Below are 19,386 nucleotides of genomic sequence, written 5' to 3' on the forward strand. Positions count from 1 at the left end.
AAAGAGTGTCAGCCTCCAATGATCGGGTCGGGCCCGGAGATTATTGCCGCCGGAAAGGGTACTATATCGCTCGAATTCCGGCTGCGGATCTTCTGCCGATCTTTCCCACGGTCGACATTCCTCGAAACCTCTTTTTCGTTTTCCCGCAATATTTAACGGTGAAAAGGGGGTTGTCAAAGAGGACTTTGAAATGAGAGAGAAAGGAGCCAACGATCCATCTGAATGATTTACAACTGCTGATCAATTTTAAAGGAGCATGGATCGCAACTTTTTTTTTTAGTGAAAAACCTAGATCCTACTTCATATACTAATATCCACACGTGTCGACCAAATCATTTTTTCCTTTCCGTTGGAAAAAAAATGAAAACACTAAAGTTTACATTATCCAGGATTCAGCTATCGTCGCGTTAACGTCTAGAAGAATACATCATCTTCCATCCCAAAAAGAATATAAAGACGTAAACGTGAAGAGAAAAGCAAGATTTACACAGTTTTCAAGCCAAACAAAACAAAGAAATGAGCACTTCTATGTTTAAATCTTACACAAAGCCAATGTCTTCTTCTCAATCACAATAGATCCAAAAGAGGTGGTGGTTGTTCTGCTTGTTGCTTGGAACCACTCAACTTTGCGATAGATGTGCCGCTTCTTCCTCTTCCTCTTCCTCTTCCAGTTCCCACTGCTACTTCAGGTGGAGGCGCGAGCTTTGGTGCTGATTGCTCGTTTTTGCTAGAACCGAATATAGAACTGATATCTGCAGGATTTGGTTTACCGTATGAAACATTGCCAAAAGACAAAATTCCTGCCCCAAGAGAGTTCATAGGGCCTGAATGGTTTGTACTGGGAACTGAACCCCCCTGCTGCTGCTGCTGCGGTTTTAATGCCACTGCCAGAGAGGCATTCGCAAAAGCCCATATATCACTGTTAGCTGTCTGGAACTGTGTCGTATTATCTGTTACATTGTTGTTCAAACCAGAAACACTGTTGTTGCTCACAGGAGCGGTGCCATGGATGAGTTTACCAGAACCAGAAGAAGAACCATTCGACCGCTGTGGCCAATCAGCCAATGGCTCCAAGTCGTCAAAACCTCCAGCAGATGATCCTGCTGCATTTAGTCGTGTCTCGTCATTGCCTGGCTGAGCAGTGACATTGGAAGACTGTCTTGGAGGCCACTCTATGTCAACTGCAGGGCACGGCATTGCTGTTGTTGTCCTGTTGGGTAAATTTGATGTGATTGATGACTGTGATTGAACTGTAGATAAGTTAAACTTAGGGTTCACATCGTGATGAACAGCTGCAGAATTTCTCGAAGTGAGGTCCCTCCTCAGGGGACCCCAGTCTTCATCCCATGTATGGCTGCTCTTGGCAGCAGAAGCGACCTTCTCACTTGTTTGGCTTGACACTTGATACTGGTTTCCATTGGCAAAAGGGGCCGATTTTACCTCGGGAATTCCAGAATCATTCACTCTAACCCCTCTTTTTTCCTCTATTTTCCTGTTTGCAGACCACAAAAAACACAAACAGATTTTCACATGAAAAAACGAAATCATGTGGTAATGACGGGAACAAGAACTTGGAAACAGGAAACGGTTGGTTCAGCCGTACTGCAACAAAGAAAAGGCATACCTGAGGAGATCCTTGACAAATAGCATATATTTGGCAAACTGCTGGGCATTCAATTGCTGGGCAGTGAGCAGAGGCATTATCAGGGGAAGCACATGTTCTGTGGTGAATTCAACTCCATACTGATGAATAGAAAACGTAGAACACTGATTATGATATGTGACCCGATTATATTCTACCACAAGAGGGACATCAAGATGTTAAAACATCAAGGAGAATAAAGTTCATTTGATACCTGCTTGAGGATTGCGTTTGCGACAGCAAGAGTGCACATAAGGGTAGGTGCAGAACGATCAACGGCAGTACATCGTTGAATTGTTTGCAGGATTTCAAGAACAGAGTGTTTATCAAGCGTGTTAACCAGCTCTGCTAAGCAGAGTAAAGCATTTACTCTCACCTGTGCACCGATAATGGAATACCCAGCACATACCATTCAAATTTCTGTTTAGATTGTGTATCATTCAATTGATATTTTCTCATTATTAAGGCTACAGACGGAAAAGAAGATGGGAAATAAAGGTGGCTGAGAGAATCGATCAAGGCATAACATACTGCGGCAACTGTAGTTTTGAGAGCCAATCCATGAACACGAGGCAAAATTGTTTGCTTCACGACCTGCAAAGAATGAGATGTGAGCAATTAAATAACAGTACAAACACATCTCTTGCAAGTGATTGATACTATGGTGCAGAACCAAATATTTTAAAGCATGTGACACTAATCAAATGCAACTATATATCAAATTCTGAAGCCCGTATCATTCAAATGGATGCAAGTTCTCTAGTAAACAGAAAACATAAAGCACTGAGCATTACCTGACCATCGAATTGCTTAGATACAGATGTGGATCTTTTCAGAACTTCCTCTTGTATACGAACATCATTATCATTGTAGGCTCGGAGAAGCAAAGGTAGGACATGTGATACGAGCTGTTCTGGGCTAGTCTGAAAAAACGAACAAAAGAACAAAACCAGTAAGAAACCTCACAATATACATGGAAGAAAGAGCTCGATTGAGGTGCATTTAGAAAACAAACAATAGTGTGTTTAGATTTGACAGAGCTCTCAACTAAAACACACGTACAAGAGAAGAGACATAAACAAATGGGTTGGTTTTATGGCCACAACCGTACTATGTACATCTGAATGCTTCCATTCATGTTAAGCAACGCCACTACATCTGTCCCCAGGGAACAAGAAATCGTAATTCCCTTATCCATCCTTCTACATCCAATCAGAAGATTCAAAATAAAAACCCAGTACACAGAGTCAGGAGATGCAATCTTAATTATGTCTACATATTGATCTGATTTACCTTGTTCATAATAAGTTCCGCATGCTTTACAAGCAGCAATAAAGTATCTCCAGAGGCAGTACTCAGGACAGGAACAAGAGCTGGGAGTGTTATCAACTCAAAGTCATTTTTATCCTGCGAATGTAATAAGGTTGAAAGCGTTCATCAAAACATCAGGAAAAATCCAAGAGTCCAAGACAATAAATAACCTTGGTGAAACACATGGGTCAAAATCCATTTTTACGGAACTTTCATTTTTCTATAAAATACCAGAAAAAAATCTAATTTTATGAAAAACTTATACACGAACCCATCTGTTAAAATTTTACGGCAAATTAAAGATAATTCAGCAAAGTATATGTGCTGTGATTGGTTATAAGCAAGTTCCAGGAGAGACAAATTTTATTTTGAATCCATGCGTACCTACTACAGAGCATACAAACACAAGACTTAGAAACTAACATACAAAAACTGACTGATCAAACTTAAACGCCTGATTTAGCAGAAATGCACCTGAGTCTCTGCTATTGTTAGAACCATGGGCAGTATCATGGATTGCATAACCAAATTCCTAAGTTCGGCACAAAGGGGAGGAAGCACCTGCATGATTGTTAAAGAACTCACTTGAGCAGCCAATATATTCCTTTCAAGGCACAGCATAAGGAGGAAGACTACTGTGAAATGACCACCTTATATCGCAGCACACGGGAATCAAAATCTTTCCACATATCTGACAAAGCTTTTAAGAACTCAGACTTCTGCATGTTGTCCCTTTCCTGCAATGAGGAAAAAAAATTTCCACCCACACCGGAGATATATTTCCCATCATCTAAAACCACCACTCTCTAAAACAAAGATTTGGAGTTTAGACACGTACAAGCATATGATCAAGGAAACGGAGGGCGCGCAATCTAGTATCACTTCGAAAAAATGGAGACCCTACAGAGCAAGTATTCAAGGCATAGATGTAAGACGATATGCAAGCCAAGATGCAGAAATTACCACAAAAAGAGATGAAACCAGAATAAGACATTACCTGTAAAATCCACTGCAGTTGGTCTAAAGGACTCGTTCACTGATACCATCCTTTGCAAATCAGAGACTAAGTCCAAGGGTATAGATGAGAAAGAGTCATTTGTTAAATAGTTCAGTGTATTCATGTACTGCAGGAAAAAGGTAAAGTAAATCATGAATAGAACAAGTAAATACCTTTATATCCCTTAGGTTAAATTGAAAAATATACGAGACAGAAACTACAAATAAGACAAAAAGAATAAACCATAAACCGAGGCCGTTTTCTTCAAAGACAAGACGTATCACAGTTCATATCTGAAGGTTAAATTGAAGAGCTTGAATTTTAACGTTACCATTTTGACGTTGTTATGGCAGTCTAACAATGGCTTCCGTGCAATTAAATGATAAGCAATGCATCCGAAACTAAAAATGTCAGAAGAAGCTCCAACTGAAGAAGTTTTGTTTCGAACCAACTCAGGTGCAGTGTAATTTAGAGATGGTTGAAGAGGCAGTACTGAGTCCTCCACATCGTATTCCTGTGCAACCCAGCCATGCCGAGAGACAACCATCACATATGGTAAATCTATCTTGCTTTCGGAGTTAAACAGACAGATTCCAGTAAAATATGACTGAATTCTAGTAGCAGTAAATAAGAGTTCAAACTCACAGCATAATGAAATGCTTGCATATTATCTAGATTGCCGGACTGATCTGCCGAAATAGCGAAGCAAAACCCCGCAAGCTTCCAAGACCCGGTCGAAGTAACAAGAACATTCTGCAGGAAAGTAAAACCAAATGCACATGTTTAAGAAAACATATACATACACCTTGTAAGAAAGATTAGAAAGTATAAGAGAGAAGCTGGAAAAGCGACCTCGGGAGATATAGCACGATGGATGAGACGAGCATTATTATGGAGAAAGTTCAATGTTTCAGCAACCTGGAGCAGACCGTGCTTCACCTCCAACAAGCTCATCTCCTGTACGCAACAATTTTATGGTCAATTGCTCGTATCTGAAACTCTAATTGAGTCGACCCACAGGTAGAGAAGGGGAAAAGAGCAAAAAGCACCATGGATTGGAGATCCTTAGGGATCTTAGCGACATTCTCGAGTTTCCCAAGGGCGTTAGCGACGGAGGCGAAGAGAGGCTCGGTAACCATAGCCATGGCGTTCTTGTTCTCATCGAGGGCCTGGACGACGTGGACGACACCGGGGTGCCTGAGGCGCACCATCTTGGCAGCATCGGCACGAATGAGATCGAGGAATGCATCCTCGGCGGCCTTGGAAAGGCCCGCGCGGACACGAGCCTCCGACAAGGAGCGCTTGTCGAGAACCCAGACGCAGACGGTGGGGTACTGCTGAGATCGCGTGGAGCCGACCGCCTTCGCAGAGTAGAGCTTCCAGGCGAGACCTGGGCCCGCGGAGCCGATCTGATCGAGGAGCTCGTAATCCTGGAGAGGCCTGGGGCCGGTGACCTCCTGCACCGTCGTCTGAACGGTCTTCTCGATCACCGCCGCCGTCTTAGCCAACGCCTGCGTCAGCGTCTTCATGTTTATCGACATTTTTTTCTCGTCGAGGAAGGGAGAGATCGAAGCTGGATCAGAGATTGTCTTCTCCCACCTCTTGTCCGCAACTTGTTCTTCCTTTGGTCACAACCTTCGATCTTTTCTTTATTAGTTTCTTTTAATCAATTTATTGATTTTTTTTTTACACGGTTGTGGCTTGTGCTCGTCTCTGTCTTGAGTTAAAAGTAACACAGCTAACGCACTCCCTAGTGAGACGCACTAACTTGAGAGGTCAAGCTAGTGTGTCCGGCGGTTCGGTCCGATGCGGAATAGGGTTCGAATGAACGAAGAGATTCGGTCCAAAGACTCATGGAGAGAGGTCTTGGCCGAGAAACTCAAGTCATGTTCGAACGGGGACCGAACCAAGCCTAGGATCATGGGATCCGAATGGGAAAAGAGAAGGCCGAGAGAAAGAGAGAGCGAGAGAGATGAGAATGAACCAAGTACGAGGTCATTTCATTAAAGGTGCGAGACAAGGTTACAACGGGAGCCCGGGTCCGTTCCGGCGACGGTGGCCGGAACGAACCGGCGAACAAACTCAAGAGAGACTTACAAGAGAGAGAGACTCGGTGTAAAAGAAAAGAGAGAATTCTAGGATGAATGTCTCAAGGGATTTCGGTGGCCTTTTATAGCACAAGGTCCGAGATCTCCAAGGATCAATCACAATCAATCAATCGTTCCTAATTTCCCGAACTTTCCATAAAGAACACTAATCGATCAATCTAGGGGATATGACTTACATCATGCCATATCCGAGAGATACAAGATCGGAACATTCTAGGACTTGCCATATCCGAATAGATCATGATGCACTTGCCTTATCTTCACTTGGACGAATCTAGACCAAAAAGGGGACCCATTCTGATGGGCCGAGAGGGGTTGATGGGCTTGGCCATCCGAGAGACCAAGGGGCTTGGTCACGGGACTTGGGCTTCTCTGCAAGCCCAAGCCGAAGTCACTCCTCAAGCTCACAAGTGGTAGCGGTCCAAGCGGGCTTTGGTCCGAGGAGGCGTTTGGCTAGAATTCTCCAAGTGAGCCGGGGACAAGGTCTTGGCTCCGTGGTCATGGTTTCGGGCTGCGTCCGTGAATGTCGGGAGGGCTTGTCATGGTTGTCCGAACGTGCGGTCGTCCGGAGTGTGAGGCGGATTCGGGGAGAAGTTCTGGTACATGGCTCTCGTCCATCGGGCTTAGCACATGGCTCGGCCTGGAATGTCTCCTGTGATCCGAAAAATATGCCAAGGGACGAGCAAGAATGACGCAGAAAATTACCCAAAATATAGGCGCGTGACACTAGTCGGTGCTCGCAATTAACGAATAACCAAAATCACACAATTTGAACACTTAATTACCAAAACACCACAAATTAGATGAAATGGCAATGTACTCTTCTACCCCTCCAACATCGCCTTCTGATAAACTGCTTCAACTGTTGATCCTTTCCTCGTTCAGAGTTTTTTTTGGGTAAAATCGTCGTTCAGAGTTCCAATTACATATCATCACTTTGCGGGTTAAAATACTCAACCTCGTACCTACCATTCTTTTTCACCGAACCCCAAAATTAAGCCCTTGTTCATTTCTTATCTCTTCAACATCTTAGCCAGCTCCAACAACACAGCCTTCCCAGCCATATTCTCCAAGCCTTCTTTGGCATTTACCAGTAGTCATTGCAGCCTTCCCAGCAGGACGAGTCTTTGAAACGGTGGAATCTGTTCAAGTCTCTTACAAGTATCTCTTTCTCTAGCAGTTGAGAGGCTAGCTTCATGAAGTTATGGCAATCCACACATATCCTTATGTTCTTCATTATCCGGATCGAATTCCCCGCACTACCACCTAAACCCCGTCCCTCCATTACAGCAAATGCCAACGCCAGTTTTTCACTATGATGCATCAGTTGCTCCTCCTTTTGTTCATCTCCTCTATATCCAGCGTTGCCAATTGGGCCTCTGGCACGTAACCTATCTCCTTCAGCTGCCCAATCAGTTTCTCCAGCTCCCTGAATATAGCTTCCCTATCCGGGCGGCACCCTCCTCCAGATGTGAATTCATGAACCTCGTTACCTAACACAATCCAGCTCAGGCCCGGTTCTTTCTTCACTCTACGCATCTCCATTTCCTTCCTCATCTTCCTAGCTTCATTATAGCTTCCTGCTGCGCTGTATATGTTTGACATCTGGACGTAACTCGATGAATTTTCACGTTCCAGGTTTTGCAGTTTCTCTGCTGCTACCTCACCTAGTCGGGCATTCCCATGCTTTCGGCAAGACCCCAACAGCGCACTCCATATTACAGAGTCTGGTTCCATTGGCATTTGCTTCATCATCTCTTCTGCGTCATCAAACCGCCCAGCCCTACCAAGCATGTCAACCACACAAGCATAGTGATCTAGCTGAGGAAGAGTTTCAGGGTTCTTGGACATGGACCTGAAGATCCTCATTCCTTCTTCGACCCGACCAGCATGGCTGCAAGCCGAGAGAATCGCCACGAAGGTTGCTGCATCAGGTTTGATGTCCATTTCTGCAAACACCAGTAGAGCTGTGTCTGCTAGGCCATGCATTGCATAAGCCTTGAGCATTGAGTTCCATGATACCAGATCTCGAGAACCCATCTCTGCAAAAACCTGCTCACACAAGCCCATAGAGCCGCATCTGGAATACGCGTGGATCAACGCATTGTTCAGCACTGTGTCAGCCTCAAGACCAGCCTTGATCACTTGTGCATGAATCGTCAAAGCTTGGAGTGGCTTCACAAGTCCTGCACAGGCTTTTAACACGGTTGAGAAAGTATACCAGTCAGGGTTTAGCTCTTCTTGATGCAGTTGATGATAGAAAAGGAAAGCCCTCTCTGGGTCGTGATCTGCACACGTTGCTATGATCCCGGTCCAAGCAACGATGTCTTTATGATGTCTCATCTCCATAAACAGCTTGTAGCATTCAGAAAAATTACCACAAATTTCCGAGTAAACTTTAACCAATGCAGTTGCGACTTCAGTCCAAGTTACATACCCAGATTTTATGCTCAGAGAATGCAGCTGAAAACTAAACTTCAAACCCACATCGGGATCCAAGCCAGCGCTTCTGTACAAAGAAGAAGAGATACTAAGCAGTGTCACACAGTCAAAACCTACTCCATCACGGTGCATTTGCATGAAAAGGTAGATAGCTTGTTTTCCAAGACTACAGCATTGAAAAGTAGCAATCATGGAGTTCCAAGAAATCAAATCCTTGAACTCCATGGCTTCAAACACATTCCAACCCTCATATACGGCAGAGTAATGACCTCTACTGTACATAGAGATGAGGGCATTAGCCACATAAACAGAAGAATGTAGGCCCAGTTTCAAAGAAAGGCCGTGTAGTTGCTTGCCGGGCTCGTATTGGCACGAACTCAACATGCTTGACAACGCAAACTCGTTGGGTCGGCAGTGACACAACATAGCTGAAAAAAGATGGAAGGACTCTTGCTCAGAACCTGCATGCACATAACCTGAGATCAGAGCGGACCAGGAGACAACATTCCTTTCAGACATTTGATCGAACACTTGGCGTGCGAGAGATACTTTCCCGGCTTTGCTATACATATGAATGAGATGGTTAGCGAGGATGAGGTCTTGAGAATAAGAAGGGTGCTGAGAGATCATGTGGCGATGCAATCGGTGGCCATGGCGGAAATCGCGGTGGTCTGTACATGCTCGAAATAGAGCAGCATAAGCTTGTCGGGAATGAAGCTCCACAGATTGGCCGTAGAACAAGCTCACAGCGTCTTGGAGACGGCCGGATCTCCCTAAATTACGCAAGAGCTCAACAAAAACCCCGGATTCGTGATTCAGCATACAAGACGAACCAGAATAGAAGCGCCTCAAATTCATAACCCAGTCTTTGGAAAATGCCCAAACGAAGGAAAAAAACTACCTATGGCTTTGTCCGTTAACTATACTTGGCGTCTGAGCCTGAGAAAAAACGACAAGACATTTGAAGTTTCTGTATTGATAAAACAAATGAAAGCTGTCTCCACTATCATCGTGTGCTCGATAAGAATCTACTGAAGCTAAATGTCTTGAAACTAGGGACCAACACCAGCCCATGACACTATACACTCCTCGGTATGAAGGTCGAAAATGTATATTGTTACAAACGACTTCTGCTATCGGTTAACTAAATCAGCCGGGTTTTATCAGCACATCTTGCTTGAAGTTCCGACCTGTCACTGACCTTGATTCGCCCAGGCGTCTGTAACATTGCACACAGAAAGGAGAAAATAATCCGTTCTCGGAAATAGGTTCATGCATTCATTCCAGTGATCACTTCATTTTAGGGGGAAAATCCCCCTACCTAATGCATATTTGTCACAAGAAATGTAAATGCCATAACAGAAACCTACCTTGTAACAGACAATAGTATCATCAGTGTACACAGCAAACAGCTTAGTACCCAGACGCACATGGCAGGAATCGCAAAGGTTCTCATCATGTATATCTGTACATGTCGTGATCTTTCTTCTAATCTTGCCAACCTCGAGTCAACATCCAATGCACAGGAAATATTGTGAACAATCTGAAAGAGAAATTCAGTTACACGCACTTAGAAACTAAAGCTAGAACCCAGGCCATAGTCACACATCATGCGTGGATAGCAAAACTGATTATCCCAGAACTCCGGATGCCCCCATCAAAAACTTAAAAGCAACACGTCAGTCTTGTCGGAAGGTGCCAAGATTCGTTATCATTTCTTTCTAGCACATAACTGTAGATACAGTTGCAACAACAATCTGTGGTATTTCTCCAGCAGAAACAATGTTTAGTAAAGCTATGCCAAAAGCATTTACAAATCAGCAAACTTGTGAACAAAGCAAAGTGCATCAGAATTTTACTTGGCCCTGACAATGATGAAAGCCGAGCCCTCAGCAATCTCAAAATTGTATCAGATGCAAGTTTGAGAGGCACATCATCAGACAATTTCTACAAAATAAGATCTAGACTTTAGCCTTAGGAAGTTAAGCGAAGAATATCTGTGATACTTAATCGTTGTTTGTTTTAATTTTTTATAGCCAGTGGTCTCACTCGAGAGAGTTTAAAACTTACAGAGCCAAAATTTGAAGGCCTAATGTTTCTTGTCCTAGCTTTCGGTATAGGATAGCCTGTCAAAAAAGGATTACACAGAAATCAGAAAGCGATACAAGATTGACAGTTCAGACAGACAAAAAGCCTTGAGCATTCCATGCCTTCAAGAAACACACAAATGCCCCTTCACACATTTAGGATCTCATCCTCGTGTAGAGAATGGTAAATGTATTTAGCAGAATGGTAAATGTATTTAGCAGTCCATTATGGGTGGTTTCTATCAATTGGTATCCAGAGGAGGATTGGGAGAGGAGCGTAAGGGTGCATAGCTGACAGCGATCGAGTATCCCCATTGATCGAGTAGCCGCCAGCGATCGAGTATCTCCAGTACCTGTTTTTTGGGACCTGAAAGCAAAACCTAACCTCAGAAGAACAGAATTGCATGCTCATTCTTACGCCAATGCGTGGGGGATCACATATTTTAGCACCTTTCCAACTATGCCACAGACTGTGTCAGAAAAAAAAAAACATGAAAGGGATAATGCAAGGTTCATCAGGTAGAAACCCTCCAAAGTAAAAAGAAGATAAAAACAACAATAAAAAACTCAGAGCCACTAAAAAAAGGCAATATTAGCAGCAGAGACCATTGGTTGGGATCATGCATGACAAATGGGAAAACCGTGGAAGCTTGCGGTCTTTCCGACCCGACTGCAAAAAGTGATAGCTTCTTGAAAGTGCAAATAAAAAAGCAGTAGAAAAGAAACCCTATTTGCGCATGAACAAAAGAAAGCATTTCTTTCCATATTTCGCCCTCCGAGTCAAGCTCCTCCAAAAATGGAGATGGCTTCTCTGTAGTTCTTTTTCCCCAGCGGGTCCTTTATTTGTTCTCCATGATAGAAAATAAGCTGAAGCATAAAAAAGAAACAGATAATGAAATTCTTGTCGAGACGCAGACATGATTTCTCAGCAAGATAAACTTCTGGACTCCCTTTGACATGGAAGCCACGGAAACTATGCTGCCATTTCCAGACTCTTCTGCGGCCAAAACGGACTGCCCACATCCTTGAGGACCAAAAGCGACTGACTGGAACACGTCTTTTTCTGATGCATCTCCATTTCTCCACCCCCAACAACCACAACATAGAAACACAATTCTCCAACAGAATCAGGTCTCCTCCGGAAGACAAGGCTCCCGCCAACGCAACATTGTCAACCAGCAACAACACCTTCCACTCTCTACACAACAATTTGATTAGCGGGGAACCAGACACATCAGGCAATGCAAATATCATTCCGCTTTGACCAGTTGAGCACGAGGCCAGATTATACCCGTGAATGGTGCCCGCAATAATGAAATCATCAAGCCAAACAATAGTTTTAACCCCACCGAACAAATCCGTACTCACCGAATCGCGTCCTCTGAATCTCCTTGCAACCAGATCAAAGCGCCACCCAGTCTCTTAGCGGGCTTCGCCAAAAGCGAATCGACAGAGAAACAAGTAACCATCGCAGAGAGCTAGAACTTTCCCGCTCTTCTGGCCGAGAACGCAGAAAAACACCACCGGAGAAACGCTCAATGACACACTTAGATGAAGTGACGAGAGAAAGAAGGAAAAGAGATCCGGAGAAGGTGACGGCACCAACTAGGGTTTGGGAATCAGAGAGAGGGCTTGAATGTTGTCGTTGCTGCCGAGGTCAAAACGAGTGGAGAGCTGCAGAACCGGACGAGATTTGGACATGGCAGAGGGGGTAGAGGGAAGAAGGACGACAATGGCGATGATTGGAGACATGGGAAGAAGACAGAAGAGTAAGAAGAGCCTTGGCAGGAATTGCCCAATGGGAGAGTTTGATGTTAAATTAAATGTTAGTCCGATACCACGTCTATAAACCCGTAGATTTTTAATGTGCTTTCTTTTTACGAAATGTTGCAACTCTAAAAATGTGTTTGGTAGACAGTATTTGGTCATCCATCTTGTTTCGTGCCCCATCTGATCTTCTCCTAGCAGTTCTCTTGTCAAGGATAACATCGTGGCCGAGGTTTCTTCGGCCACAGGCAAGGCCTTGACGGAGTGCAAGACCAGAAGAACGGCTTCACTGCACAGAGTTGCCAGTTTGGAGCATCTGCAGAAACGTATTCGCAGCGCTGGCGAGCCCTAGCCATTTGCAGAAAATCGAAACCCTATAAAGAGATTCAGACATCTCTGGAGAGATTTAACTCTTAACACTTGTTCTTCTTCCCTGCTTTTCTTTGTCCACTTTGAATATTAATCAATATCTACCATTGTATATATCACAAATTCAACTTAAGTAGAACTGTGAATCTAATTAACATATCAAATGCCTGATCAATTAATATTTTTTTAGGACACAAGTCTTTTCTTCATTTTGTTTCATAATAGATGCCAGTACTCAGTAGACAAGTACAATATAAATGGTATTTAATGTATTAATATTTATTTATTTTTTTGCATGTCATTACAACCTGAATTTTAAAAAAAACTACAAATGGATGAATGAATTTTTTTTTAGTAAGGAGCAGAACATTTGGCGGCGGTGCGAGTCTAAGCAAAAAACAGAACTCCACACGCCAAAAAATAAAATCTACGAGTATTTGTCCATCCATTACAAGAGATTTCATTCAGACAGAAGTTGAGTAATCTTGTCACGAGCAACTTCTCGGCTCAAACGCGCGTTCTGATCGCACTCCCCCCCTTCGCGTTGCAGATCGCTGATGACTTTTTTGTACGTCTGCAAGTCCTCCTCCACCTTAGCCATCGCCTTTTCCAGCAGCGATCTCTTCTCTGCCGCCGCCGCCGCCGTGTCCATCGTCTCCTCCATTGATTTCATTGCTTCCTCGAACTTATCCACCAGACCTTTGATTTTGTCGACTTCGCTCAACGCAAGACTCACCCCTCGCTCCATCGAACTCATCGCTGCGTTTTGGCGTTTCAGTGCGTTTCGCGATTTCTGCAGCATGGTGGAAAAGAAAACACCCAGAGAGCCTATCGGCACGAACGGCACGACGGTTCCCATCGCAAACATCAACGGTGGAGCCACCGTTACACCAACCACGATGGCGCCGACAATCACGGCGGAGACCGCCGCAATCAACACCATTATCATAAACCTCCGGTACCAGCGTGTTTTCTGGAGTTCCCTGTCGAGTGTTTTGATCGTCTCTTTCAGTTTTGCGATCAGCCTGACGAGGTCGTCGTGACAGCTCTTGTACAGTTCGGCGAATTCTCCGGCGAAAGGGTCGTAGCTGGAGAAATCTCTGAAGCTCCTAAGACTTTGGAGAGTTTTACTGAAACTCCCTTCCTCTCCAGAGACCCGTTTCTCCTCCATGAAATCCGACAAAGCTTTGAAAACTAGGGCTTCTTTGCCAGCAGCTTTCTCCAGGCACCGTTTCAGAGACTCGCAGAAAACGGATAATGCGGTGTTCTTGTCGAAGAAATCGTTTATGAGGTTGAGCAGATCAGGGTTTTCCCGAAGATCTCTCTGGGAAGATAGGAAGAGCTGTTTGACATCTGCATTCATGTTGTCGATGCTACCGGTTAGGTTATTGAGCGAATCGTACGACGATGATCGGAGCCCGAGACCGTTGTTGCTGACGGGCTCAGGGTTTTCAGGATCGACAGGAGCCCTAGAAGAAAGGGAAGGAGACGCAGAGCTCCGCCTCTTCAGCTTCATCACGACAGAAATTCTGCGTCGAATCCTGGAAATCTTCGACAATGTCGAGATTATTGTCAGAAATCAAACACGAGAAAGCAGATTGCCAAGAACAACAATACAAGAACAGAGAATCGAATCCAGGAAGAAGAGCAAGCGAGTGAGAGAGATCGCAATGTGTGTGGAAGAAGAGAGAGAGCTTTGCTGCATTGTGCATGGGATTTATGAGGTTTGAAGTTTCCATTTCTCCCTGTTTGAAATTTTCCATTTCTCGTTTGTTATTTTCAAATTTTCCATTTATCTTTTGTTATATTTTTCAATTTTTCACTGTTATTATTTATTTCAAAAACATCCATTTTGCTAAACGGTCATATAAGTAATTCCATTTTCCTAAGCTTTTCCCTGGCAGTGTTTCCATTTGTTAACTATACGATAAAAAATAATAATGCAGTATTTCTGTTATTTCAATTTTCCATTTTGTTAATTATGGGCTAATAAAACATTTAAAATCGAGATAAAACGGCCCATTTCGGCCCAAACTGCAAAGGCCCCCCAATCTCTTTGTTACTTGAAATTTCCATCTCTTTGGCCATTTTTCAAATTTTCCATTTCTCTCTGTTGTTTATTTCAAAATATCCATTTTCACATAAGTATTTTCATTTTTCTAGTGGTGTTTCCATTTGTTAATTGTGCTAAATTATAATACAGTATCAATTTTTCTAGTAGTGTTTCCATTTGCCAACCGGGTCCTGCGTTTGGTAGACAGTATTTGGTCATCCATCTTGTTTCGCGCCCCATCTGCTGAAATGGATGATGTAGGATATACGGTCAGATTTTATGCAAATGGAAGGCTTATCAATTGGTGAATTGTAGTTTGATGATATACATCCTAGTCTAGTATTTAGCAGCGCAAATCCACCAGACCAACAAAAATTACTAGCTCTCATGATCATAAGCAGTAATGCATAAACCAAACCCCATTTTCGGATCTACCAGGTTTGCCTCACATTTCATATCATTCCATGCAGAAAGAAAAGCAAATGCCGCTCCCAACTCACGCAGCAGTTTCCTTCAAGGATGCGATGAGATCAGTGTTGACAGGAATATACTTTGGACTCACCTAATTACCCCTCGGTGGAAAATGGCCTTGGAAAAAGAAGAAACGGGTTGGAACTTTATCACTCAAGCCCACTTGGAAGCACATCTTCTCTTGCTACATGAGCTTCCTCACTTTAGCCTACTTGGGCCTATGGTACACTTCAAGGCCCAAGTCGTCTCCTCTTCTCCACTCCCTTGATGTATTACACAAAATCTGGACTAATGATACGAAGACTACGTTCTAACGGCTAGATATCTCCATTTGTTTTTGTTAGTTTCCTTTTCATATTTTGACAGATTTTCTTCTCCTATCTAATCTGACTTTCCTTTTCTTCTTTGTTAGATTTTTGTGTATATATTTGCACGTAAGCATTGTAAAGAAATGAGAAGAACAAAAGGAACTTAGTCCTATTTCACTCTTTGTCATTCTATTTTTCTTCTTCAACATCAACCATATTTTTTTTTTGTGTTTCTTCACACTCAAATACATCAAAATACTAAGAAATCTTCAATCAGCATGTTCTTGCGGCTTCTTAAGTCCAGGGAACACCATCTTCGTTCCCGGAATATACTGCGCATTACGATTGTACAAAAATCAGAATAAGGCAACAAGGTCTCTTGAAATATGAACATTTTGGTCACCTTCTTGGGGCTGAGCAAGTAATCGTACAACGTTTTCTCTTCCCAGATGACGGCCATGTTCCTGTTAGCGGTGGAGTAGGAGTACCCAATTTTGTCACCACCATTATTGCACTGCAACTTTCATTCCACTGTCCACACATGTCATTAAAGCTCGGACATTCCAAGATCAACGGCTGAGCATACCATATATAGTATAAAATTAGTGTGTGGACTGTTTTGAAGAGGTTCAGCTTTACTTGGTTCCTTGTGAGCTGAGTTTTTATAAGTAATTGGTTGTCTGGCTGAGTTTTTTGATGTTTGCAGTTCGGTTACTTTGAATTAATATTTGGTTATACATGTTCACGGTTTTATTTTTATCCGGACAAGTTTGAGAATACCGAGGGTTTCTTGGAGGAGGAAAAAAGAAGAAGATACAAGTGCAAATATCTATGGTCTGACTCCTCGGCCCAAGCAATCGGGACAGAATCCTAGTGATGATATGGTGGGCCTATATCCATAAAGGGCCCATTTCATGAGAAGTCAAAAAAAAAAAAAAGGAAAAAAAGGCCCAATTCACAAACTGACCGGACAGCGCCGACAAGACAAAAAAAAGAGCACAGTATAGAAACAAAGGTGAAGCTGACTTTTGCTCTTTCCGGCAATGGAGACTCTCAGCTCTCTTACTTATTATTAGTGGTGTTCTGATTAAAACTAAAAGATCAAAAAAGGAATCCAGCTGCAACTCACATCCCAGTCCCTGATATCTTCATCGATGCCCAATGAAGTTCCTCCATAGTTGAGGACCACGCCTTTTTCCCTTTCTTTTTCTTCTTAAAGACAGTTTTAAAATATTATCACGAGTATAACTCTCTCTATGTCGTAGGTGTTTATTTTAATACGGCATACGAGGGAATGCCCACCATCCATTCTTGTCGGGAGGGTTTTTTGTTTCGGTGCATCGCTTCCCTTGGACGCGGGATTCGTATATGTGACTTGTTGCTGCTTACAAAAGAAAATACGAAAAGAAGAATCCACTAAGATCCGATCCATGAACTAGGACGTTCTCTGAATTGCCTCCTCTAATTTATTTTATTTTTAATTGTGACAACGGAGTTCACGAGTTGCTTTCAATGATGGTGAACCTGACATCAACTTAATTAGTCACTGAGGTTATACTACTACTTCAACGGAGGAACATGAGCCCGGAGTTGGTGAAATTTGATAGCATACAGCTGTTTATCAAAAAAAAAATAAAAGGTGGATAATCCATCGTATTTTACCACCTCTAATGCAAACACTCGTGTCTTCGCACTAAAACTTATGCAAGTCATTTAATTAATCTATAAGAGATAAAATGAAAAGGAAAAGGAAAATTAGCATCCATCATAAATCACATGAATAAACCAGAGTACATTTTTTTCCCCAGATTTTGTGTGTAGATAGACCCCCATAGCAAAATACTGTGGACGTGGCTTTGAAAGGAAAACAAATCCTAGGGGATGCGCTTCTGCAGAAGAAGCAAGCCGTTTGAGAGAGACAAAAATCCTATGCGGTGTCAGACGAGAAAGTAGTCAAAAAAAGACAGATGAATCTAAATGCCTTTCCCTGTCTACAAGTCGGTGGTCTAACAACATCTCCACATCCCCTTTACAAACACACGTCTCACCTCTATTCGCCCAACCGTACCTCAAATGATCTCTCCTCTCTTCTGTCCTCTTTTTACTTTTTGCTTACCCTCTTTGTCTTCTCCCCACGAACAAGGCCTCTCCCCTTTTTCAATGCAGACGGATAGAGTTAACCGTAGAAAAAAAAAGATGGAGAAGACGACTTTGGGAGGACAAAATATTCACCTCCTTCTAAACTTGTATATATATCACGAGTCAACATAAAATTCTATCTCCAATCTCTACAAAAGACTTCAGCTCTGAATTCTATGTAATAGTCTTTTCAAATATGAAAAACTCTGTTTAGGGGAAAAAAAAAGAAGATTTGTTCTTTTTCATGCATATCTTTTTGGGTTTTAGACTTTTTACCCCAAAAACAGAATGTTTGATAAGCTCAGCATGGAAAGGCCCACACTTGAGGAAAGGAAACCGCGTCAGCTACAGCAACCACTGTTCCATCCACTCCGCTTCTCCCCATGTCACACGCCCTCAGATCCCCTCTCTTCCGAACTGCCATTATAGTAATACTTAACAGTGTGGGTGATACTTCTGACGACGAATAATAAAACTAGAAGTCCGTGTTTGGGAGTTTAAAACAAAAAATAATTACACATGTTAAACCCACAAACCCCTTGCGAAATTGCCTGGAAGGTACACACTAGCAGTCCCAATCACGATTATAAAATCTGTACCAGGCTCCATCACCCATCAAGATAATTATCCACACCTATAAATAACCGCAAGCCCTGTCACCGTACCAGCATCAAGCTCTGGACTGATAAAACTATTAAACTTGTGTTTGTATGTTTGATGGCTGCAACAAGAAGTGGAGATGATGATAATAACAGGCGGAACGATACTCAAGCCGGTATCCCATCTGCCTACAGAGGAGTCCGGAAGAGAAAATGGGGGAAATGGGTGTCTGAGATCCGCGAACCGGGAACCAAAAACCGGATATGGCTAGGCAGTTTCGAGACGCCTGAAATGGCCGCAACAGCGTATGATGCGGCTGCATTTCATTTCAGGGGAAGAGAAGCTCGTCTGAACTTCCCAGAGCTGGTCAACAACCTGCCAAGGCCTGTGAGCTCTACCCCTGACGGCGTCCGCATGGCAGCTCACGAGGCTGCACTCTCCCTGAGAGCCGCTACGGACGACGGTGACAGCTCCAGCTCCAGAGTTGGTCCAGTCACTGTCAGACTCTCGCCCACAGAAATTGAGGCCATCAACGACTCAACCTTGGGCTCACCCACTATGTGGATGCATGCAACAGCTGAGAGACTAATGCTGGATGGTGACTCTCTCGGGTTTGCTGATGATACTTATCAGAATGTGTGGGATAATTACCAGACCGACTCCCTTTGGGACCCTTGATATTATTAATCTATACTTCTTCTCTAAGGAGTATAGATTAAATAGATATGATATGCCCCTTTCTCTTGGGGTAATAGGAAAAAAAGTATCAAAGTTTAACTATTGAATTGTTATTTTTTTTGGTAACTCCTTACAGGCTATAAATAGATAAATAAGTGGTTCTGCTTCATGTGAACAAGAACAGCCTTCCAGAATCCAGCAAAGGGTTGCGGATTCTTACTTTCGTGAAGGCTGAAGAATTACAGTCATCTGTGTTTTTGGAGGGAAGGGACATTTGTCATCTTTGAAGAGAACGGATGGGCCCCATAATTTTTTTTTAGTGAAAGGCAAACAGCTGATATTTTATAAGCTGTCTGTGAGAGATTGTGATGTGTGACTTGTGGTTTTTCTCCATTGTTTGCTTTCCCCCCCCCC

At 43.1% G+C, this 19,386-nt stretch overlaps 4 protein-coding genes across 4 annotated transcripts; 1 reads left to right on the plus strand and 3 right to left on the minus strand.

The window, feature by feature from the left end:
• Positions 1-349: 349 nt before the first annotated feature.
• Positions 350-5,599, minus strand: LOC104800081 (SCY1-like protein 2). Its single transcript, XM_010522793.1, has 14 exons — positions 5,000-5,599; positions 4,803-4,907; positions 4,596-4,703; positions 4,282-4,464; positions 3,951-4,077; positions 3,792-3,853; positions 3,604-3,690; positions 3,428-3,514; positions 2,936-3,049; positions 2,437-2,565; positions 2,174-2,236; positions 1,857-2,018; positions 1,625-1,743; positions 350-1,492 (listed from the first exon to the last, which is right to left on the minus strand). The coding sequence occupies exons 1-14, from the start codon at positions 5,489-5,491 to the stop codon at positions 568-570; spliced, it is 2,763 nt and encodes a 920-aa protein (XP_010521095.1). The 5' UTR covers positions 5,492-5,599; the 3' UTR covers positions 350-567.
• Positions 5,600-5,839: 240 nt separating this feature from the next.
• Positions 5,840-12,452, minus strand: LOC104800082 (pentatricopeptide repeat-containing protein At1g71420). Its single transcript, XM_019200904.1, is given in 6 exon segments — positions 5,840-7,408; positions 7,411-9,719; positions 9,871-10,043; positions 10,360-10,447; positions 10,571-11,785; positions 11,956-12,452. Coding segments are annotated over 2 exon segments (2,211 nt in total). The 5' UTR covers positions 9,359-9,719; positions 9,871-10,043; positions 10,360-10,447; positions 10,571-11,785; positions 11,956-12,452; the 3' UTR covers positions 5,840-7,145.
• A 731-nt stretch (positions 12,453-13,183) lies between these two features.
• On the minus strand, positions 13,184-14,239 carry LOC104800220 (UPF0496 protein At3g57100-like). Its single transcript, XM_010522988.1, has one exon. It carries the CDS (start codon positions 14,237-14,239, stop codon positions 13,184-13,186), a length of 1,056 nt encoding a protein of 351 aa, XP_010521290.1.
• Positions 14,240-18,384: 4,145 nt separating this feature from the next.
• On the plus strand, positions 18,385-19,013 carry LOC104800084 (ethylene-responsive transcription factor ERF021). Its single transcript, XM_010522795.1, has one exon. It carries the CDS (start codon positions 18,412-18,414, stop codon positions 18,970-18,972), a length of 561 nt encoding a protein of 186 aa, XP_010521097.1. The 5' UTR covers positions 18,385-18,411; the 3' UTR covers positions 18,973-19,013.
• Positions 19,014-19,386: the final 373 nt, after the last annotated feature.

This window comes from Tarenaya hassleriana, unplaced genomic scaffold (assembly GCF_000463585.1).
Source record: "Tarenaya hassleriana unplaced genomic scaffold, ASM46358v1 Cleome65, whole genome shotgun sequence".
Classification (NCBI taxonomy): domain Eukaryota; kingdom Viridiplantae; phylum Streptophyta; class Magnoliopsida; order Brassicales; family Cleomaceae; genus Tarenaya; species Tarenaya hassleriana.